The sequence below is a fragment of the Bathycoccus prasinos genome (assembly GCF_002220235.1).
Source record: "Bathycoccus prasinos genomic : Chromosome_7".
In the NCBI taxonomy this organism is placed as follows: Eukaryota; Viridiplantae; Chlorophyta; class Mamiellophyceae; order Mamiellales; family Bathycoccaceae; genus Bathycoccus; species Bathycoccus prasinos.
Genome location: NC_024002.1, coordinates 379,081 through 395,491, shown reverse-complemented (window position 1 = coordinate 395,491; position 16,411 = coordinate 379,081). Strand labels below are relative to the sequence as shown.

General features: G+C 49.4%; 1 protein-coding gene across 1 annotated transcript; it reads right to left on the bottom strand.

The window, feature by feature from the left end:
- Positions 1-168: 168 nt before the first annotated feature.
- On the bottom strand, positions 169-16,038 carry Bathy07g01860 (predicted protein; the record flags this gene model as incomplete). Its single annotated transcript, XM_007512221.1, has 1 exon — positions 169-16,038. The coding sequence occupies one exon, from the start codon at positions 16,036-16,038 to the stop codon at positions 169-171; it is 15,870 nt and encodes a 5,289-aa protein (XP_007512283.1).
- Between the last annotated feature and the right edge of the window lie 373 nt (positions 16,039-16,411).

Sequence of the window (16,411 nt, the reverse complement as noted above, 5' to 3'; positions counted from 1 at the left end):
ACGTCTAAACAACGAATTTGGTACGGCGTTTAACTGACGGTACGAATCTCGAGCGCGCGTTTTGTGTTTTGAAGTGATGATCGTTGGCTAAAAAAAAGCGGAAACATGCCAAGAGTGTGTATTTATTCTGAGTATTAAAATTCGTAGTCTGCGCGGAGAAACAGAAAACTAAACAATCATCAAGTTACTCAAATGCGAGAGCGGCGATTTGGTCGACGATTTGAGATCCAAGACGCCTTCGCCGACGCGTTGTCGGAAGGCGAATTTCAGCTGATCGTAGTATAAAGCGCCGCGCGCGAGCATTTTTGCCTCGACTTCATCCGATGGGTTTACGTTCGCGCCTTCTCGCGAAAAGAGGAGGAGGGGAGATGTGTTGAGGAGCATGTTTCTTCCCATGAGCGTTTCAAAGAATGGATCCTGCGCGACGGCTTCTTTGAGTCGAAGGAATTCAAAGAGGATGACCATCTCGAGGAATAAGTCGCGTTCGCAGCGCAACACGAATTGATCGTAGAGGAATCGTTCGTTGTATCGATCTAGACATCCCTCGCCAATCGCGGGAGGAGTTAAGGAGCCTTTTTTGAGGCGGTCGGAGATGACGCGACGTCGTATTTGGAGAACGTACTCCTTGTCCTGGTCGCCTTCCGCAGACTTACGGAGATTTTGCTTTAAGCGAATAATGTCGAGTCTCCACGCGTTGAAAATGTCGCGAAGTTCTCCGATAAATGTCCCGACGAGCTTCTGAGAGTAGTCGAATTCTTCAACCTCAGTGCCGAGAATTTCTGAAATTTCGCGATCCGAAGCCAAGCGGAAACCGACGGTGCACTCTTCGAGCGCTTGCAAAACCTCGAGCAATGTCGGCAACTCTTTCTGTTTGAGTTTCGGGTCGACGATGTACTTGTGATCGAGTGGGAGTCTTCTGCACTCTTTCAGGAACGTTACCGCTGTATTTTTGCCCAAAATGAGCGCGGCGTTGCCCTTCAATCGACGCAGAATACCCGCGCGTTCTCGACGCATCGAGCGGTTCATATTCACCTCTTTCTGGGACATTTTCTCAATTTGAGGGTATCCAAATATTTTGCGTATTCGGTTTCTCATTTTGAGCGTGACCAGGTTCAAGTGAGGGAATACGTCAAAGATGACAAAAATAACGAGGGTAACGTACGTGATCGAGAGCAACGTCACCGTGATCCACGTCAAAGTATCCATAGAGACGTCCGACAGTTCCTCTCCAAAGCCATAAAACAGAAACCCAGCGAACAAGATGAAGAACGCGGCGGTGCTCGCTATCCATTCCATGATATCCAACATCGATTTATCGTACGGTCGCAGGCGCACGACGCCGAGCATCCCGGGAACGAGCACGAGCATAGTCATGAGACACTGATCGAGCACGTTTTGAAAAAATACCGGAGTGACGACCAAGGCAAACTTTCGAAAGATGTATACCAATTCCCACCACGAGTAAGACGACTCGTATCTTCGAAATACAAAACCAAAGCGTTGCTCAGCCTCTAATAACTGACCAGCCGCAACCGATAACGGTCGAGTGCGGACGTCAATCACGTCGCGTTTACGCAACAAACGTCGATGCGTAAAGAGGAGAACGGAGAGGTAGAACGGAATGCCGAGCGTGTAAATTATCATGAACAGAACGACCAGAGGAAATATTTGTTCGTGGACGCCGACGTAGCACTGCACGGCTGGATCGGCATCGAGCGACGAGCGACCATCCCCGCCTTCCACGCAATCGAAGTATTCAACGTTAATGTTTACGAGCTGCATGTACGACCAACTCATAAAAAGGAGGAAGGCGCTGTGCATTGCCCGAGCAAAAACTTCCGTTTGGTCTGGGGGTTTTACCGTCAAGAAGCGCTTCTTCATGCCAATCTTCTCGCGTCGACGTCGTCGACCTCCTCCTTCTTCTTCTTCTTCTTCTCCTCCGATGATATCATCTTCATCTTCATCTCCGTCGTTCTCGTCGGCAGTAGTGGCTTTCTTCTTCTCTTTGCCGTCGAGACGCTCGACGCTCGGATTTTTCAGAGTGGGATCCTGATCCTCTTCGAGTACAACTCCAAAGCATCGACCAATTGGCGCGTACACGTACGGCAGAAAGATTTTGTTGTGTAAGGTGACGATCAGTGTCACCACGAGAAACATGGAGCCGAGAACGAGTGGCCCAATGTTAACCAAGAAAAACTTCTTCGTCCAATTCCAAGACACGACGAAACAGTCGATCGAAAACAACTCCAAGTTCAAATTCACGACGCTCATGAGATTCAAAAGATCCAAAATTTCTTGAGGCCAAGCCAACTCGAGCTTTCGAAAGACGGATACGACTTGCGTAAAACCTACGATGATATTCACCGCACCAAAACCGTCTTGCATCTTTGACAGCAGGTTCAAAAGAGGGAGCGCGACAAACAAAAGAAGTGCGCCAAAGAGATACGGTAACCACGGGACATCCGGGCATTTTTTGCACCGCCCGTTAGAGCGAAACGCGTTGACGCGAGTGAAGTAAGGCGTGGCTTTCCCGTCTGAACATTCAGAACACGCTTCGCCCATGTACAGTTGATTCTCTTTTGAAATACCGCACACCCCGTTTCTGACGTCGTCGATGCTCGTCAACGCCGGGCAGGCTTCCATAGCAGCCGGCTCTATGCATTGTAAAATGCGACTCCCGTCGGTGGGATCGACCCACCAGCCCGCAGTCGGTAACGGAAACTGCTGATTTAAATCGTTGCACGATGCACCGGCGGCGCAGGCTTTACAGAACGGCGCATCTGTATTCGCTTTGTACACCGAGGCTACTGGGGCGGCGAAGCGAGGATCGATGCACGAATAACCGCCGTCGCTACACTCCGCGATCGAGGACCAACCCGGGAGGTTACTTCGAACGGTCGTGGGAAGACACGACTGACGACAGCAATCGCCGCAATCCCATCCACACTCTGGAACATTTAAAGCAGGGTTACAGACACCGTTGCCGAGCGAGGTTTCCGAAAGTCCCGCGGTGATGAGCGCCGCGCACGTTTGTTTGACGTGGCCGACGCACTTCATGGCGTCGCCGTTAGGATCCATGAGGCTTACGTAGTTTCCGTCGCCGTCTTGAGGAACAATGGCATCGTTACCAACGTCCGCAAACTCAGTGTGACTCACGATATCGACGTGGAGAGAACCATCCTCATACGAAGCGGAAGTTCCCGACGTTTCCGTGGTAAAATAGGATTTCGTCTGATCGGTTGCCTTGTATTTCGACCACAACTCTGACGCGCTCGTCTCCGCGTAGTCCGTCCAGTACCCAACCGGGCACACGCATTGTTGCAAACTTGAGGAACCGAGTTGCTCGGTTTCAATTGCTAAACCTGCCCCGTCGAAACAGGGCAGACACTCAGATTCTCCGTATCCGGGCTGAAAAGATCCAGCCGGGCATTTCGCGCACTCCGTTTGAGCGGCATTCGCGGTGATTTCACCCGGAGGACACTCTTTACAGGACGTTTGGTCGAATTGACCGACTTGATTGAACCACCCTGGAGAACAGGCAAAGCATCGAGAAGTATCCCACCACCAATCCATATATCTGTGACCTGGGGCACACCGCGTGATGAGATTTACGGTGGCGTAATCAGGCGCTACCGGTCTCTTCAAACCCATCGCGTCCGTAGCTCTCCACCGAATCGCCACGGTTCCTCGCCGCTTACTCGGCATTTGAACGATGATCACACCACCGGTAACCGTCTTTTCCTCCGTAATGGATGTCCACGTTAACCTCGCGCCTTTTGTACCGTCGGTGTTTGCAACGAAAATTTGTACGTCGTCATCCATCTCTCCGTCGTTTAGAGGCGCTAAAAGCACCGGTTCGCTCAAGAACCCGTTCGACTTCGCGGGTTCCACGGGCGATCCTGATACTTGCTTGTTGAAATCACGCTCTTCATCCATATCATAAGATAGGAGCGCGATTGCGGCTTCAACGACGTGATCGGGAGAACCCCACGAAGCGGAAACGCAAACGCCCAAAAGTAGCTGGCATCCGGCGCTGGCGACGCACGACGTCGCGTCGTTCCCGAGCCCAGCGCAGATTTCCATGCCCGCACGCGCCGTTTCTCCTCCCATGGGAATGTACCAATCATGTGTGAGCTTAGTAGCGAACATCAAAGGAATTTCACCGGCAGCTCGAGTCTCGAGAGCGTTTGAAAGCGTCAAGAGTTCTGCGAACAGACCCGACAAAGGAGACAACGAAGCCGGGACAAACACCCCATCTTCGTAGGTCAACGCCGCGCGCGTACGAACTCGGATATCTTCCAGCGAATCTATCGCAACATCTCCAACTATAATCACATCGTTACACAGAGGATGGCTCGATGCAAACGAAGATATCTGAAGCAAAGTAGCAGAAGTACCGGAAATTGCCAAATTTTCCATCGTGCGCGGCGCTTCGCACGCGAGAGTCGGTCGGTTGTTCACCGGCTCGATGTATACGTATACTTTCATTGATTGGGAAGCGTCTCCATTCGTATCCGTGGCCTTTAATTCAAAGGAATCGTAGCCGTAGTACAGCGAGTCTGGAGTGTAGACAAACTTACCGCACGCCTCGTATTGGTTGCACGGACACGAGACGGTGACGCCGGCGGTTTTGAGCGGCGAAGTGAGCTCACCACAGACAACCGAGGAGAAAGAGACATTTCCAATCGATGGCGGAGGTGCAGCCAAGAATTCTAGATCCTCCGTCAGCGTTTGCGAATCTATAGCGTAAAACACACCGGAATACGCAATGTTCTCTTCAACGTTGTACGCAAGTTCGAAATTCGAGGAAGTAGTCGACACAACTGGAGGCGTCGACGCCTCGTCTGCATCTGATTTCACGACAATACTTATTGATCCTTTCGCAGTTCGTTGATTTGCGTCGACCACGATGTAGCTGAACGTATCGGTGAATGATTCGTCCCTGGTGCCGTCAGCATTTACGACCCTTTCGTCGTAATCGCTTTGAGAGATGCTGTACGCGAACGGCGATTTACCTTGTTTAACGCCGAGTTCGCTCACGGATTCATCCGTAAACGTCAAGGTACCAACCGGCGCTCCTCCGTCCAGACGTATGAAACTAATAATGCTCGCGAATTCTTCATCTGTAATCGCGTCGGGATGACTGACCGGGAAATCAAACTCCTTTGGCTCCCACTCGACTCTGAAATTGTACGATTTGTCAGCCGCAACGGGATCGTCCGCTAAGGGGTTAATGTAGACGCTAAACTGAAAAGGCACAGAAGATTGACCGGTGCTGTCTTTGGCGATGGCAAAAAACGAATCCTCGCCGTTCGCGTTTGCGTTTGGCGTATACGATACGGCCCCGGTTGTAGAGTTCAACTCTACTTCACCCTTATTTGCGACGCAATTAATTTCATACGTAATTTCGCTTTCAGTGTCGCTATCTTTGTCGTCGACTCGGATTTGATAGCCGCTCACTTGGTTACCATCCTCGTTCAAAAGAATTTGTTGAACTTGTACCGCGTTGAGCGACAAACCAAGAATTTCTGGGGGATCGTTGACGACTTGAATTGTCAACGCTCGAGTCGCCGATGCCGTTAGTGCAACGAGACCGGCTCCCGGGACGTCGGTAACCTCAAAGGTAATCGTTCTGCTCAAAACTGTCGGATTATAACTCGTACTCTTGAAAGTGACCGCTCTGAGAGCTTGTTGATAATTTGCGATCGTATCAATACCGGTAAACGTAATCGTCCCAGCCTGAATCAAACCTTGGATAGTTGTACTGAGGGTTGCGCCTGAATAACTCAATTCATCGCCCTCGGTACCCGCGGGTGAGAGTGTAACTTTAGCGCTGCTGATTTGCGTCGAATCATCATCCGCAATGGTCAGCAATTGCGCGACATTTTTAGCATTTGCTCGTTCAACGTATATGTTCTCGGAAGTACTCGTAGTCATCACAGGTGCGTTATTATAACCCACGACGGTAATGGCGTGTCTATCTGTCCCAGCGACATTGGTCGTCGTGTATCCGGTGTACTTTTCTGAAACCGTGAAGGTAACGTCCCTCACGTACTGAGTTCCGTACCACGGATCCTTCTCTGAGTTTACATACTGGATTGTCCGGAACATTTTTTGCGCTTCGTCTACCGATATTGTCGTCGTCGTAGTAACGCCAGAAATTGTCAATATCCCGTTTGATATATCAAACGTCGCTTTGAGATTGGCGTTCCTCGTGTTATCGATATATACGCCGGAGCTACACGTTCGCGATTGCGTCTCCGCAGTCACTTCCGAGTATGCCGGCGCCCAATTGTCCGTCACACCATCCACCAGCGTGCACTTGATAGTTAAGTAATCTTGTCGACTAAAATAATTCGTCACAATCTTGGCTGAAATAGAATCTAATGACGCAGTCCCGCTGAGCGTAAGTACGCTCGCAATCGTTACTGGAGTCAACGTGACCTTGGAGTTTTCCTCATAAAACGTAATATCGTTCGCTTCACCGTACGCAGAGATAGTAACAGTCGGTTTGACAGCTGCAACCGTATACAATGAAAACGAATTCGTGAAACACGAAGCGATAACATCGTTGGTTCCAACCACTTGCGATGTGCTGATCCCATCCAATATTTGCCACTCAGAGGTCGCATCTTTAGAGTCAGCACGCATGCACTGGCAATACGCTCCCTCTGCCAAGCAATCGACAGAATCGAGCGGAATTGTTAGTTCAACCGGGGAGGCGAAACTAACAGAGAGATCGGCAGTAGAATCGGATGATGTCATCTTATATTCAATGATTGACGTTTTCGTTTCATACTTTGTCGCGTCTTCGATAGCTAAAATATTAGATCCCTCTTCAGCTTCAATAATGGCCGTTTCTACATCAATTTTGAGACCCGGCCGCTCTAAAATTTCCTGAGGTATCGCGTTGGCTGGAATTTTCACCAAAACTACGCCGTCAGAATTATTTACTGTAGTCTCTTCAGTCGCCGCGGCAGTAGTATCAATAGGCTCTTCCAATTTCTCCACGTACAGTTTGTCCTTAATGGTCAACGCTAGGGTATGCGGAGGCAACGAAGCATACCTTGCATCTCCGGATGCGACGGATATTTTTAAATTTGAACTTCGCGGAGGAGGGTGAAGGCCTGTTTCGTGCGTATCCGCGGGAATGGTCAAGGTGACCTTCAACGCAGTTTCCGTGGTGACGTGGTCAGTCTTAGCCGCAAACGTGTGTGTGGTCGTTACCGAGTCGTCGAGACGTATTGTGAAAATTCCGCAGTTGCTGTAGGTTAGACTTAGGTCCTCTGTACAATCTTCGGTAACGGTAAACGTAACCGCCTCTTCCGGCTTTGTTTTTAATCTCAGCCAATAGACGTACGAGGTCTCCTGAGTGCTTTCCTGTATCGTATCGAACGCAAGATTCGCGGTACCCGCGATGGCTTTCGAAAAAGTAAAACCAGCAGTATCCGCGTCGGTTACGGTTACCGTAATGGAGGGAGTTGTACTGCTTAATAAGTTCGTACGCTCATAGACTTCATCATCAGTGGTAGTGAGATGCTTTATAACGTACGATAATGATCCGTCGATATCGATGTAGTCTCTTTCCTTTGACTTGACTTGAAAGGTAAGAGCGTTCGTCCGCGCAGTTTCGGGAGTCAACGTTATGGAAGGTGGGTTGATATCAAGGTTACCTACCGCTTGCGGCGTCACGGTAACATCGCCATCTGGAATCGTAGCAAGCTTGACTGCGTAAGAAAAAATACCACCATCTTCATTGAACGTCCCTGCACTTGGCGTGAAAACAAATGCAGCTGTGTCGACATCAGTAACGGATACGGTGACAAGATTTTCTCTCAGAAATAAAATTGCGACGCCGTCTTTGGTGCCGTATCCCGTGGTATCCGCAGTCGTGCCCGATAGTCTGACGTTGATTTTCTTGGTAACATCTTTGACCTTGTAGTCTCGAGGATAGGTCACACGAACTTCTTTTGGGGTTTTCCAGTCCGTGGCTGACGTTGCAGAGAACGTAACCGTCGAGGGCGAAAAGGAGAGAAGTGCCGAATCTGTTGTCGAACTGTCCTCCAATTTTAAAGTGACTCCCGCGTTCGGTTTACTCGTCAATTCAATCGTAACTTTTGCATCCGTACCTCCTTCCGTGAGCTCTAGTTCCGCAGGGCTCATTCGCGCGCCGGCGCTATGAATATCCATCACTGTAATACCCTCAACTGTAGTCGTTACACCATTATATGCCGTTAAAGCAGACGCGGCAGTCGCCGTCAACGAGACAATTTTGTTCGCCGCGGCTTCGCCGTCGTCCTTCGTCGACGTGTACGCAATTGGAACTTTGTAGCTCCACAAATACCCGAGGACATCTGCGTCGGTTTCAATAACCTTTTGGCATATGCAACAGTTTTTCTGGGCCGCAGTTGTAGTACACGGTATTAAGGTTGATGTTTCAAGACAACAAAAGACTACTTTTGAAGGAGACACCTCTACGCCTTCGTCTTGCGACCCTTTCGCGAGAGACACGGTAATTTTGTCTCCCGAAGGTGGCGCGGCAGAAAGGTAAAGTTCCAACGGAAGCGAAGAACCTTCGTTAAATTCTTTAGAGGTAGCGTCGAGCTCCAACGCACCTTTGTCGTTATCCGTGAGAGTGACAGATACCAACGCTTTAAGTGTGGCACCATCAAAGCTTGCGAATTGCCCCGTCGCCGTTGCGACCTTGTGCGTTAGAGTAATTGTTCGATCACCATCCAGTATTTCATTTGGCTTTGGTTTGAAGTGTACTTCCATCTTAATTGAGTCACCACACTGAGCCGGAATGAGTATTTCGTTCTCCACGTAGTCAACGTTGGAGGCAGTACTCAACTCCAACTGTCCATCCATACTCGCGGTGACACGAATACTTACACAATCCAGAGCCCCGAGAGTAACGCCAGACTCAGTATCTTTTGTGACTTGTACGATATAGTTGGAGTTCAGGTTTACGTCTTCTTCACTCAGAGTGAAGGTCGACTTGCCGTCTTTTATCGAAAATCCCAACGTTCTGACATCAAATATCTTCGCCTTTTCATCGACTACAAAAGTAGAGCTAGAGGCGTAACGCTGAAACTCTTCGTGCGTATTTTGCGAGATCAACTCTTTGGCAACCAAAATTATGGCATAATCCGTACTCGGTTGAACTGTAAACCCGATTGAGCCCGCGGGATCTTTGATGTTGGTATGCGACGTCACCGCATCGCTGCTTTTGATCGTGTGTACCGTATTCGCTGCCAAGCCGGAGACAACGCCGGCGGCGGCGATGGTCATGCCCGCGAACTTTTCATTCGCAGGGTCAAAATTAATGACCATGGCAGGAGTCAAGATGTTTTGCATGACCGTGCTCGTCTTTCCTTCAATGATGAGCCAATGCACATCAACATCGGAGTCCAACTTAAATTGAATTTCAAAACTCGACCCGAGGATGTTCGTCGCTTTCGGCGTGGCTAAAAACCTCGGCTTCGTTACATCTGGAGCAGGCGGCGGCGGCGGGGTTGGCGGGGGTGGAGGCGCGAGAGCCGCGACCGCGGTCGGTGCAACGATATTAGATATGCTTGATAATCCAGCACTAGTTAATTGAGTCGTCATTTCCGTTGTATCCGTGACAATCAATTTCGTCTCGATATTTGTCGTATCGGATATTGTGGTTGCTTCCACGGTAAATTCGACTTTCAAAACAGAGTCGACTGCCGAAAGCTTTCTTCGAGCAGTCACATCCGTGAAGGATGTAATCGATATAGCACCAAAACCTACACCTAGATATTCCGACATGCCAATTTTGAACGCAGTCTGTTTTTCTTCGTCAAATTCTACTTTGGAGTAGCCTGTGATTTGCAAACTTGCCTCGACTGCCGCTTGTGCCGGCGGCGGACTCGGCGGAGGCATCGGCGGCGGCGGCGAGCAGTTTCCCAAAATCTCACACGCAAGCGGCGGTGGCGATGGTGGCGACGGTGGCGACGGTGGCGATGGCGGCGGTGATGGCGGCGGTGATGGCGGCGGTGATGGCGGCGGTGATGGCGGCGGCGACGGTGGCGGTGGCGACGGTGGCGGCGGCGACGGCGACTTTGCCTTGCACTTGCTAGGCTTCGTCAATCCGTTGGCTTCCGGGGTGCACGCATATAAGTTATTAAAAGCGTCAGCACCACCGAAAATTTGATTAGAATCCGTGAGAGCATCTTCTGCCCAAGTCTCTAAGCTTTGACTGAAAGCTTTCGCGTCATAAAACATAAAATTCATTTTTACGACTGAGGCCACATTCCATTCTGAGATGTCTCGGTTGAACGCCTCTGCGCCATAAAACATCGAGTCCATGGTTGTTACCTGTGAGGTTTTTTTCTTCCAATTGCCGATATCTTGATCAAACGCTTTCGCTTTGAAAAACATATTCGACATATCCCTGACAGAACTCGTGTCCCACCCCGTGATGTTTCCATTGAATTGAGTCTTCTCATTGAACGCTGAATCCATAGAGGTGACGAGCGACGTATTCCAATCGCTGATTGGCCCGAATATAGAATCGGAGCAAATCCCGTAGACTGGATCGTCCGAAAGACAATCATTCACTGCTACTTTAAAATCTTTATTTTCATCGTCACCCCGCGAAACGAAGTCAAGTTGACTTTCGCCTTGCCTTTTGACATCATCAGTATCTGCAAACGTGGCTCTTCTGCAAACAGGCTCGCTGAGAACGCCAAGCCTACACGTGTACCCTTCGTATTTGGTACCGTCCTCACTCGCGAGAATGTATCCCGGAAGACATGTTGGCTCACAAGAACAGCCATCAGAGCCGCATAGACCATAGTCGTTCATATACCATTCGCACGTTCCGGACGAATTTCCATTCGTTGGCATTAATCCATCTGGTATCGGACAGGATTTTGCTTGGCAGTACACGTCAGCATTCTTACGTCCATCGTCGCACGTGATCGAAGTAGGTTGCGGGAGGAGATCAATGCGTCGAATATAAGACATCTCATAATTCGAGTAACAATCATTAGGAGTTGCTATCGTGCTGCCCCACCTGGAGCAATTATGACTCGCCTGAAAAGCAGTTGCTTGATAAAAAAAACTTCCTTCGAGAAACAAATGGGACCCGTCGTCAGTGTACTCAATTTGATTATTATAATCAATAGCATTCCACAAAGCGATGGTGACTCCGTACCAATGCCTTATCGTATAATTAAAGCTCGAGGCACCGACAAACATTTCGTCCGCAATTTGCACATTGTCGGTGTTCCATCCGGAAATGTCCGAGTTGAACTTCACGCAGTTTTTGAAAATTCCAGCCATTGACGTGACCGAAGACACGTCCCAACTCGAGAGATCGGCGTTAAAAGTTGTCTCGTAACCGGCAAAAAGATTGGACATGTCTAAGACTTTGGAAGTGTCCCAAGTAGACATTGGTCCACGAGTTCCAGAACACGTTCCAGAAGTTGGACTTTCATCGAGACACGACTTGACAGCCGATCTGATTGAAGCATCATCCAACTGTTGGGCACTAACCCAGGTATCACTAACCGCCGTACAGCTCGAAAAAGTAGGAGCGTCAGAAAGGAGAGCGCACTTCCATCGGGCCTTAAATCTGGTTGCACCAACAAACATGCTCGTTTTCGTGAGAGAGCCATGCGTATTTACCCAACTCGAAATATCGCCTTTAAACTGCGTTGCACTTTTGAACATTTCGATCATATTTCTCACGTTATATATGGCCCATGACCATGACGATATGTCTTGATCAAACTCGGAACATTGATAAAACATTCTCTCCATGGTCGTCACAGAGTCTACCTGCCAATTTTTGAGGTTGCCGTTAAAACTTTCATACAAATTTCCAACGAATCCATCCGGCCACGTGTATTCTTTATAAAACGCTTCCTTCATATTCGTCACTTTCGAGACGTCCCAGTCGGGCATCGTTCCGTATCCGGTAGCCTCGTCGTAGCCATACGAGTAGCACTGCCCAAAGATGGGGTCCTCCTGAAGACACGACGCGATAGCCTCGAAAAAGGTATTATCAGTCAAAGCGACCTTGTTATAATTCTTATACAAAGTAATATCGTAACCCTCGTTACACGTCGGGAGACACGTGCTTCCAGATTCAAGCGTCGCGTATTCAGAATCATTTGCCGAAGTACAGTTACCATAGGTACCTTGCCATATTTCATAAATCGAGCAGCTCTCGTATTCGCGCGGCGGCGGAGAAGGCAGCGGTGATGGCGGCGGTGATGGCGGCGGTGATGGCGGCGGTGATGGCGGCGGTGCTGGCGGTGGCGGACTTGGAGGCGATGGCGGCGGTGGCGGCGAAGGCGAAGGCGGCGGCGAACAGTTACCAGCGTCGACACAACTCGCCGGCGGCGGCAAAGGCGGCGGCGAAGGCGGACACATTGAAATTTCAGCAAAATTTTGCCACGTTGATGGTTTTTGAACGCAGTTTGAGCACAGGTACGACCAAAACGGATTCACCGAGCACGGCACGTTGATGGCCAAATCGGCGTTATTATCGAGCATTTCAAAACTCGAAAAGTTGGACGCGGTCAATTGATTGCTTTCAAAGGTCAAAAAGTTGACGCTGCTCAACTGAGGATTTTTGGAAATGGAAACTTTCTTCGCGCAATGGGCGCACGCATCGTCCGGTAATTCGTCCAGCATCATCTCGAGCATGGTCCATTTACTGTAACAATGCCAAGTAGTCTCACTACCGATATTCGAAACTGATCCAGCGCCCCACACGCGTTCAGCTGAGCATGCATTACTCCCTGTTTTCTCACAGCCCAAGTAATACCTAACGCCACTAACGGTGATCCCATTCTCTTCCATGTCTTTGTCCAAGATGGTGTTCCCACCTTGAATGACAAACGTGTTCCAGTCCGTGTAATGTTCACAATAACCACTAGACGCCTGTGCAGCGGCTGCCAGGCACCACTCGTACTCCTCGCACAAGTTCAAACAGATATCCAGTGCAAATTTGGGGTCAGTCGACTGTATGCTACGTCCAAGATAGATCCCCAACCCCCCACTTTCTTCAACGCAATACCCCTGGCCCCGGTAAACAAACGCTTGTTCCACGGACGGCGAGGAGAACGATGTCGCGTTCACAAAGGAAAGCGCCTTTGCATCGCCTTCGTTTCCGACGATCGAAGTCATTGGCGCGAATTCGCGCAAACTTCCCGTAGCGGCGACAAATTGCGTCGCAGAACTCATTTGCGTGTAATCAAAGCTCAATATGTGATGCACAACGGCGAGATTTTCCATCGCGAGCGAAGCAATTTTGGTCACGCTTCCAGCAGCAATGGTCTGTGCGTCCGTCAATACTGCTTGCGTGATATAACCAGTTTCGACCGCTGCGGACGTTAGCGTAAACGGATCCAAGACAGTTCCGATACCGAGCTTATTTATTTCGTCCAGTTTGGGAAGATTAATGGTAAGACCCGAGACCGAATCAGCCTGTTTTATATTCGCCGAGTAACAACTGGTTGCTCCTGCGGCGCACTCGTAACTTATGTAATACCCAATCACAACATCCCCGCATCGCGTCAAGAGAGGCGCGTCCACCTTGGTCAACTTTGGATTGTTGTACACCAACAAACCGCCGACGAGAGTCGCATGGCCGTCAATTTCGCCAAGTTTTGGAAATTCAACCGTCGACAACGCCGAATTATTCCGCACATTAATTGTGTCAAAAGTGAACAGTAATTCTGGCGCAGAGAAACTTGTCAAAGCTTCGTTCGATTCCAAATCCAAACTCGTGGCGTTGGTCAAAAGCGGGACAGAAATTGACGTCAATCCTCTCGAACGCCTGACTATCACTTCACCTGTAACAGAAATCAAAGCAGGGAACGAGACTGACGTAATCGCTTGATCACCATTTTTATTCTTTCCGAAATTAAAATCAAACTCGATGTTCCCAGATATGGCTTCTACGCCTGTAAATACGAGCTGCGTCGCGACCGTCACGTTATCGCAATCCTTGTAAATCGGAGAGCTTCGCGACGCAACATACTCCACTCGTCCTGTCACATACGAACCGATCGATATAATCTCGACGTAACCATCCATTGAATCCGTCCACGAATAAATGCACGCTGTTGGTGGTGGCGAAGGCGGTGGTGGTGGCGAAGGCTGACTCGGCGGCGGCAGCGGCGAGGGAGGGAAGCTGTATTCAACTTTAGGCGTACCTTTTCCAAAAGTAGCCGAGGTGTACCACGAATTTCCCGATCCACTTACTTGCGGACCTAAGAGAATAGTCAACGACGAACTCTGGCCGCTCGTCACGTCCGTGTTGTCGCTGATATCAATTCCATACTCTCCCGTACACATCGCCCCGTCGTCGAAATCGCAGCTTTCTATACTTCTCAACCCGATCGAAACCAATTTTTTATTATCAGTTATTTCCAAACCTTTATTGTTAGCGTCGGAACCAATCGATCGCGTCAACGCATCGAGAGAAATGGCGGTCAAAGCTTTGTTTCCGTCAACGATTAACCTCGCCGTGTTCAAAGTTAACTTTGGCAAATTAAATTGCGCGAGCGCGGCGTTTGAAGACACGTATATGCCGTCACTGGTTTCTAACAGTGGTAAATCAATCGTCGTCAAAATAGGGCACGAATCAATCTTCAACTCTCCTCCGATCGTTTCGAGTTTACTCGACGACAAGCTCGTCAACTTTGTGTTCGACGATACCTGAAAATTGCTCGAAACTTGCGTCAACTCTGGAAAAGAAAGCGAGGTCAAATTCGCGTTCGCTTCGCCGGTCCCCTCGCCACCGATTTTGATATCACCGGCAACCGTGACGAGATTGGGAGCGCTGAAAGATGCCAACGCGCTTTGACCGTTGACAATAAAATTCCCATCGATGGTCTTCACGCCGGTTAAATCCAGCGAAGTGAGGGTTTCCGAGGAAGAAATAATCTGCAAACCTCCTTGCAATACTCCGTCAGAGGTGACGTCTTTGCACGATGTGCCTGAAACCAACGCGGTGAGCGTATCTTTCGTGCACGTGAGCGAAGAGCACGTGCACACGCCAGCTTCTGTCTCCCAATACGACGGTGGACCACACGTATTACCGCACAGTACGCACGCATCCGCGGTACACTCGTACTTATCCGCAAACTTAGCGTCTCTAAACATATCTTCAAACGTACAGCCAGATCCCGGTTCCCACCTGGTAATATCTTGCACGAACGAAGTCGCGCCTTCAAACATACCGTTCATATTTGTAACCTTCCCCACATTCCAACCGTCAATGCCTTGATCAAACTGGGAGGCGAACCTAAACATATCTTGCATATAAGTCACTTGCCCGGTGTTCCAGTTCGAAATATCTTGATCGAAGTTTGTCGTGCTGGCAAACATCTCCGCCATGGTCGTAACCTGTGAGGTGTCCCACTTCGTGATGTTTCCGTTAAAAGGCTTGTCTTTGAAACTTTGCGCCATGTTTTTAATCGCGCTCGTGTCCCAATCCTTCATCGACCCCCATTTTGTCATGGAGCAATCGCCCGTAATGTCCAATGGCCGTAATTCGCCCGTAATGGCCGGGTACGAAGCGCTCAAACACTCGTCGATTGCTTCTTTAAACTTATCGTCCGTGTCAATCGGACACGATTCAAACGCAACCTTTTCCAAAGTCTCGTCTTGTAATCGATAATACGTTCGAAAGTCGTTGAAAAACTCATCCCCTGACTCGAATCGGTCGTCGATGGCAAACGTCGTCGTCGCAGAGGCGTCGTCTTCGTACGCGATGTCCGTGATCGAAGCCTTCGTCGTGCCACTCGTCTCCAAATCCGTCGCCGTCACGCACGGGTCTGCGATATTGCAACTCAAAGAAGAGTCGCTATTCGAGCACAACGGCAACGAATAATTCAGCGGTTGTTGATAGTAAGATTGGGCATCGACTGCCCAAAACTTCCCGCTTCCCGTTCTTGAGAAAAAACAGTCGCACGCGAAGAAGGCGATCAGCAGAGAAAACAACGTCGTCGCTTTCGATCGACCTCGTCTCGATGTTGCTCCTCGCGCGTTCATGTTTTTTTCTCCTTTGCTTCCGCTGATTTTTTGGGTCGACGAAAGCGCAAGAGTCGCGATCGTCGGCCCTCTCGACCGAAACAAAAATTCTCTCTCTTACTCTTACTCTTACTCTCTCGAAAGGCGAAAAGATCGAGGTAGGCTTACCGCGCGATCGCTGCTCTCAGCGCTCGAGCCGAATTCGCGCGATCGTATGTACGTTTTCCTCTCTTTTTTGTAGTTCTCCCGCTACACAGGTGAAAAGAAGAGGAACAAATTGTTGTGCGGATGCGAGAGCGAAATTCAAACAGTGATGAGTAAAAAGTATATAGGTTAAAAAAAATCTGTTGAAATTTTTTTGTGCTGGCGAATTTTTTTTTAAAAAGTTTTCCTA